At 43.6% G+C, this 7,721-nt stretch overlaps 1 protein-coding gene across 1 annotated transcript; it reads left to right on the forward strand.

The window, feature by feature from the left end:
- The first annotated feature begins 661 nt into the window (after positions 1-661).
- Positions 662-7,543, forward strand: LOC103728649 (ankyrin repeat domain-containing protein 13A-like). Its single transcript, XM_008826618.2, has 4 exons — positions 662-847; positions 4,532-4,598; positions 5,877-5,958; positions 7,051-7,543. Exons 1-4 carry the CDS (start codon positions 675-677, stop codon positions 7,119-7,121), a joined length of 393 nt encoding a protein of 130 aa, XP_008824840.2. The 5' UTR covers positions 662-674; the 3' UTR covers positions 7,122-7,543.
- The last annotated feature ends 178 nt before the right edge of the window (positions 7,544-7,721 follow it).

Here is a 7,721-nt window from a genome sequence, read left to right on the forward strand (position 1 = left end):
CCTGCCTCTGCCTCCCAAGTGCTGGGATTAAAGGCGTGCGTCACCATGCCCGGCTATATTTTTATTTCTTATCTGTTTGACAATTAGTGTTTTTGGTTATTCTAATGAATTCCTCAGCTCATCATCCCTCTTGTTTTGGGGTTGGCTAGTTAGTTCCCTTGCACATGTCATTTATTACCAAGTATCATTATGTTTATCACACGTGTGATAACTCACTTTCCTGAGCCCTTGAGTATAAGAGTTCTGTCTTTATCTCTCTAGATTCCTTCCATAATTAGGCTGATTCTCCCAACAGTGTTGTGAACCAGTCACTTTCATTAACTCTGCAGTAATATCTTTTGTAAAGGTTGTAGGTGAAATGTGTTGCTGGTAAACAAGGAAAATTATCTTTTAAATTCCCATCTTTGGGGAGGGGAGGATACAAGTAGGTAATCAATAATGGGTACTTTCAGGGTGAGGATATAGCCTAGTGGTAAAGTATTTCCTAGCATGCCCTGGGCAGAGCTCAACACTCAGCCCTCAAGAAAACAAAACCAAAAAACAAACACACAAAAAAACTCTCATCTCTGAGAGTATCTGAGAAGAAAAGTGGAAGGTGGCGTTGCTGGCACATCCTCTTGGCAATGCCCTGCCTCACATTCAGGTTTCTATTAACAGACAACTGGGCAGAGTTGATGGAAGTCAACCATGATGACAGAGTGGTCACCACTGAACACTTTGATCTTTCCCAAGAAATGGAGCGCCTCACCCTGGACTTAATGAAGCCGAAAAGCAGGGAAGTTGAGAGGCGGCTCACAAGCCCAGTCATCAACACCAGCCTTGATACTAAAAATATTGCTTTTGAAAGGTATGAACTTATATTCCAGGTTTAATGTGGAGCTCTGGTTCTGTCTTTGGTGGCATGGATGCATTTATTGGAAATGATGACTGGATTGGGTTTTTTTTTTTTTAATATGGCATAATGAATACCAGTGGCTTTAAAGAGTGATGTCTGATGCTAACCAAATAGAAACTGTAGCTGATAGCCTACACTGCACATCACTTTTTAGCACATGGTTTGTCTTGTCTTCATGTGTTCTTAGGGCATTTCTAGTGTATTACCTTAGAGCTTGCTTGTTTTATTTTGGTGTTTTTTTATGCACAACACTCCCTCATCCCAAATTGTGGAGGTTTGAATTTCTAGAAGCTAGAATTGACCAGAGTTGAAATCAGTTGGATTGATAATAACCAGTCAGATTTGTCCTTACTGTACATAAATATGTTTATTTTTTCGGCCTGTGAGGCCTAATAGTATAGTACAAGAGTTTGAAGGGGGCTCAGTCCTTTCCAGGTCCTGTGAGGAAATCTGTCCCAAGAAGCTATGCCTTGGCTAATCCAGATGGGAACACCATCCCTAGCCATCCATCTGTGAGTCATGCAGAGGATGTGGGGGACATTTGAACATAAGGGGGTAGAAGCTGCCATATGGCTCTACCATGAAGCACAGTGAACCAAGGGAGTCTACAGAATCCCTAGTATTTACCTAGGTTGTCACATCCAGCTAGCTGCCTATAAACCAGATTAGTATAACCCGAGCTAATCTGGACACTGTTCCAGGATTTAGGAATTCTTTTCTTTCCTTGAAAATGCTGACTGACCTCTTTTAAAAGTTTTCTTTCCTTCTGTTTCCAATATAAAATTCGTAAAGAAAATTGGGAGATTTCTGTTTAATTTAAAACTTAAGTGCCTCTTTCTCCTCATTTAAACCAGGCTGTGAAAGCAGGGTGTCTGTAACAGAAAGCAAGGCTAGGATGTACAGCTTGAGTCATGTCTAGGGGCTGTTCTGCTTTGGAAGGAGCAAGAGCATCCTGGAAGAGGGAAGTCCTCTTGTCGACTTCCTTGCCTGGGGACAGAGAAGTTTAGGGACTGAACGCGCCTCTGCAGGCAGGGGGGCCCTTTCCGCATAGGGCTCTGTACGCCTGGAAGTGGAGGAGGTTGCCCTCACTGCCATAGCCATTAGTAAGGACTGAGTGCCATTGGCAAGGCTGCCAAGTAACAGTGACTTTGGGCAAGTGGCCTGATCTCTCCAGTTTCTTGTTTCCGTAGCTTAAAGAAAAGACAAGTGACTTTGGAAGTAAAGCCTCTGAAATCTTTAGCTCTGAGGTCAAGAGAGGAGAGATTATTCCCTATGCAGCTCATCAGCAGGGTTGTTAGGTTCATTGTTTGCAATGAAGTGTAACTTAACAGGGAATGTGGCATTTACTGGCTTTAGCCCACTGAGTGCAGATGGGAACAGAGAACCCATTCCATTTGTACTGAGGATCAAGGTACATTGTGTATTTGTGTGGTCACAAGGTTTTTAGACAGCTCAAGCTGGCTCTTGTCTTGAAGTTGACAGTGGGCTATTAAGCAAGAGCTTCTGGAAGATAGTGTTTTATCTCCAATGCTAATAATTACATGTGTGATCCAGTAAAACCTTGAGCGGCTCTTGAGTATGAGGTTCACTGAGGTGTGAATGTTCATTGATTGGAGCTCTCTCCTGTTTTATATGGAAGGTGTGCCCTTCCATCTTTATGACCATTACTTTGTCCTTTTCTCGTAGTCTGTTTATAGGAGTTTGATGCTTACAGATGACTATCCTCCCTACCCTGATGGGCTTTGGGTGGGCAGTATATGCTGGTTGTACTTTGGATTTTATTCTTTCCTGAAAGGTTATGTGTGTTGTACCTGCATCAAGAAATCCCTGCCACTTCAGAGCTGTCCTCTCTGCTGTGTAACACAGTGCCTACTAAATGGCCTTTGGTGTTTTGGTTTCAGGTGGGACAGGCAGGAGGAAGCTCTGTGCTTGTCATCTTCAGCCCCACATGCCTGTGTACATAGTTCACTGTGGAACAAGGAGTCATTAGCAGCTGGCTTTGAGACAGTTGACACCAGCTTTCTAACTGAACTGCTGTCAGAGTGCAAAGGGCAGCAGAAGCCAGAGCAAAGGCAGACAGCTAGAGAGCTTGGTGGGTCCATCACAGCTCACATGCAGATGAGGTGGAATAGGTGTCACCCCTCAGTCTCCTAGGAAGCTTCATGCTCGAAAACAGTTTCCCAGCCTAAAATGTCAAATGACTTCTGCAAAAACAAAGAACTGAGGAATATGCAGGTAACTAAGAAGATCCTGGTGTTTTAGTTGCTGATGGCAGCAAGGAGTGTGGTCTGGTAGTCAGCTGGGTGTGGGCCTAGCCCCTGCTCCTGCTTCTGCAGTGGAAGTGGAAGTTGCTCCTTCTGAGTCAGGTTATGCTCATTCAAGGTACTCAAGAGGAAAATCAATGCCGTGAATCCTCCTTTTTATGGTATACTAAAACATATAAAATTCATTAGTCTCCATGAAGATTAATGTGATTTACCAAATCCATTAGAAGACAAGGGAACTGGAAACATAAAATTTAAAACTGCACTTTGGCCCTATGACTTGGCTAACCTGCCATTCTCTGAGCTTCCTACATGACCTTCCACCTGACTAAGGTATTAGAGCAAAAGGCAGGCCAGTAGAGCTAGGGTGTAATGTCCTAGACAAAGGGTGAGCCAGGCAGGGCTCCCCTCTGAGCAGAGGCATTTCTCAGGACTAGGTGCTCTGACAAAGAATCACAGTAAGGAGTAGTAGTGACCCATGTCTTTAATCCCAGCACTCAGGAGGTACAGAAAGGAGGCTCTCTAGTTTGGGGCCAGCCTAGACTACATAGCAAGATCCTGTCTCAAAACAAAAAAGAAAAGAAAAAGAATCAGAACCTAGAAACTTAGAGGCTGTTCTTCGTTCCTGGATATCTCTCCTCCCTGCCCCCTCAGTATATGTAGAGTTGAAAACTGGGTTTCTGGGTGTCTACCAGCGTTGCAGCTGGTAATGTTGCTGAAATCCTGGGCCACCTTAAAAGCAGTTCTATAGACTAGAATCAATGGCTGGGCTGAAAAACCGCTTTTCATATCCCTCCCTTCTTCTGTTCTAGACCTTATAAACATTCAGATTCTTCAGCCTTTTTACAAGCTTTAATGGTCTCTCCTGACCTTTTGCTACAGTGATGAGTTCTGACCCCACCTACTTTCCTCCAAAGCAGGGTACTCTGTGTTTCATTGTTCTAAGAATTCCTGAATAGAGAGAGCCTCTAAGGCCCCTGCCCATAGTTTACTTGACCAACATACATGTTCTGACCCAGATACCTCCTTGTGGCAAGCAAGCCTTTGAATGCTGGTCATCTTCACTCACTTCTTTAGGACAGCTGTCCAATAAATATAACCACCTTTGTCCCCTTTGCTGGCAGTTCCTGTAAAGAAGCCAAGAATGAAGGCTTTCTGTGCCTGGAGTGAGGCAAATTGATCACTAACTGCGGGAGGTGGGTTGGGGGTGTTTAAGCCATCTGTCATTGGCAGCATCCTTTTGTGGACAACAGGACTGATTTCCAAGTGTCCTTCACTAACATAAGCTGGGGGAAAAACTATAAAGGCTGCAGGGGTAAATCTGAATGGCTTATTGTACATGTGGAAATTTGTGGTGTTCACTTTTTATCAGAACTAAATCCGGATTCTGGGGCTGGAGGACAGATAAAGCAGAAGTTGTTAATGGTTACGAAGCAAAGGTAAAAGGAAACTCTTAAAATAAGATTTAATATAGCTGTTTAGCTTCTATGCAAATAAGGAGTCTGTTCAAATTGTTTTCATGCATCTATGCCATGAAGATACTCAGGGGAATAAGTACTGTCTAACGTATTCCTTACTGGGTATTTTCTTTTATCTCTTATGATGGATGTTTCATTTTCTCTTATAGGACTTTCAGAAATGAGGTAGAGGAGGTCTGCAGGGTTCCTAAAGAGAAACAGTATTGTTGTTAAGGACTGAGTTACAGGCACCAACTCTCCCACTGGGAAGGATAGGCCAATCATTCCTTTGAGACCTTGTTAAAGAATTAGATTTAATCTGTTTATCTTCTTTAATAGCTGGAATAATGTTTTTGAAAAAGTTATCACATAGTAAGTAGCTTTTGTGATGAATCTTTGTTCTTATGTTTTAGTTTAAGTCTTGATTTTTCAAAAATGAGCCCAATTATAGCCAGTAGCCTCCTGGCCGGTTACACAGCACACTGCTGCAATGGTGGGGATGACAAGCCAGCCAGCTGACATCCTGTCAGTTGACAAGCTATTTGCTGGCCTTTCCTTAGTCTTACAGTACAGCAGGAACTGATGGCTGGCTGGGACAGCTGATGTTTGCGCCCTGTGTGCAGGGTCCTGCTGGCCTCTCAGTCAGCAAAGAGAGTGACGTCATGCCCAGCAGGATGCATTTAGAAACAGCTGCTGTGGTGCCAGGTGTGTCCTGCAACTTTCAGCACACAGCTAATCCAGGCCAGTCAACCTGACAGCAGTGTCTTTCGTAGATACACCTTTATTTTTTTTTTTGGTCTGTAGGCAAAAGGTCTGTTCAGTAGTGACTTGCTGGTTTTCTCCCAGTCTCCCAGGTCTAGAGAACCTGTGTCCATTCCTTCTGCCCAGCAGATGTCAGTACTCTGAGAACACCACACTCCCTCAGCTGAAGTCCAGAGGCGAGGTTGGGAGCATTGGAGAGCCCAGTGGGAACCCTAGTTATAAGACATTTATTTGAGACCCTTTAGCAATGAGAAGGGCAGGTATGAAGATGCAGCTTGTCATGACTCCTCTAGCAAAGTGTTGAATACAGGAAGCGACTGCTGAGCATCCTAAGTGGATGGCTTATATGTGCTCTCTGAAGGAGCCTAACAATGCTGGCCGTTTCTCATGTTCATTGTGATGTTTTTTCTTTTGGCCTCAGCGTTCTTGTTCTTGCTGTGCTTATTTCTAAGTTTTGATTCCCTGCGTCACTGTTTTCTTTTGTGCATATCTCTCAAGGTTTACACAGTAAACAATGTGAATGTGATAACCAAAATACGCACAGAACATCTGACGGAGGAGGAAAAAAAGAGATACAAAGGTAATGATGCCCACTCCCTGTCTCCTTTTCTCCCATTGATTGACTGATTGTGTAGAGAGAACCTTTGTTAGCTCTGTTAAGTCAGGGGTTAATGCGTTCAGACCTGTGAACCCTAACTTCTTTGTAACAATGTCCTTAGTTTGACTCATTCTTGAAGTGCTTTTTTATAGTTGGCTTCAGTTGTAATTAAAGCCATTCATGAGGGCTTATTTATGTGTTTTTGCAAATGACTGCTGGATTTAGCAGAAAGCAGTATGGCAGATAAAGATGTTGAGTATTGTCACTGGAATAAGTGGACTAACCTGTGCTACCCTGATGAAAGATTTGCATGGAACTTGGATTTGAGTCAAGTCACTGCAATATGTGGTTACCCTGGCCCTGTCTGCTCTGTGGCCTGGTGAAGTTATGCTGCATGCCTCAGTTTCCTAGGCAGTGGCCTGGAGGTGGGTTTCTGAGAGAATGAGATCAGTTCCTATGCCATTGCTCCAGATTGGCAGGCCAGGGAACTGAGCTAGAACACAGCCATGATTGGCCACCATGGGAAGAGAACTCACGTCTGTCTTGTCACAAAGCCAGGCGCCGCCTTCTGTTCTGCTTGAATTTTTTTCCTTTTTCTAATTGATGTATGTTAATTGTATAAAATACAGCTTCTGCCAGGCGTGCCTTTAATCCCAGAACTGGAGGCAACAGGGAGATCCTATTGCAGAAAGGCTAAAAAGTAAAAATAAAATAACAGGTTTCATTGTGACATTGCCTGAATTCTTGCAGTGGTCCATCTAGTTTAGAGATCCTAACAAAAAGTGTATGATAAAGGATAAACTTACTTTTGGGGGGGGCTTGAGACAATCTCCCTGAAGCCCCAGCTGGCCTGAATTCACTATGTAGACCAGGCTAACCTCAATCTCAGAGGTCCACCCAACTCTTGCCTCCTTAGTGCTGGGATTAAAGGTGTTCACCACCATGCCTGGCCAGAATAAATTTACCTCTGATAATCTTATCAACCAGCCTACAAATGGAATCCCTAATGTAGGTACCTTGGATCAGAAACTGTAAAGTACTCTGAGCATTCTGTTGTTCTTTCCCCCACTGTAGCAGACCGAAATCCATTGGAATCTCTGCTGGGAACTGTGGAACATCAGTTTGGTGCTCAAGGGGTAAGTTAGACATGGGCAGTCATTGGATCTTAATGGGAAGATCCACCCTTTCTGGGATGACCTTACTGAGTAGGCCATTCTGTTTGACAAGGTTAACAAAACTCCCAATTTGGCCTAAAGCTATTCTTTTGGAAATGTGTTAGATGAATGAACCCTTGAAGTCAAGATTTTGGAGGACTGTAGATCCTAGAATCAGGTGCTCTCTCTCAGCTGTCTTAAACAAGGGGTTCTGTTCTATAGACAGGCACTTAAAAGAGTCAGAACCTTGCATTGTACCAGAGCAGCTTGACAAACATTTTCCTACTTAATCCCTAGATAATTGGGTGCAGTTGATACAGCAGATGCCATTGAGGGTCCTTTCCAGTGTTGAAGCTAAGTCTTTCAAATTGCACACTCTCACGTATTTCTGTCTTTTATAATCAGGAGATAAACATGAAAAGGAGGATGGACATGGGTTTATTTATTTATTTATTTATTTATTTACTTTTTGTCTTCTTGAGACAGGGTCTCCCTATAGCCTCAGCAGCTGGCCTAGAACTCACTACATAGACCAGGCTAGCCTAGAACTCACAGAGATCTGCCTGCCTCTGCCTCCCCAGTGCTGGGATT

Source organism: Nannospalax galili, unplaced genomic scaffold, assembly GCF_000622305.1.
Source record: "Nannospalax galili isolate Female #2095 unplaced genomic scaffold, S.galili_v1.0 C50122267, whole genome shotgun sequence".
NCBI lineage: Eukaryota > Metazoa > Chordata > Mammalia > Rodentia > Spalacidae > Nannospalax > Nannospalax galili.

Coding starts and splice junctions, on each gene's coding strand:
- LOC103728649 (XM_008826618.2), top strand. CDS start 675: ATGGAAGTCAACCATGATGACAGAGTGGTCACCACTGAACACTTTGAT. Junction 4,599..5,876: donor TTAATGGTTACGAAGCAAAG/GTAAAAGGAAAC, acceptor ATATCTCTCAAG/GTTTACACAGTAAACAATGT. Junction 5,959..7,050: donor GGAAAAAAAGAGATACAAAG/GTAATGATGCCC, acceptor CCCCCACTGTAG/CAGACCGAAATCCATTGGAA.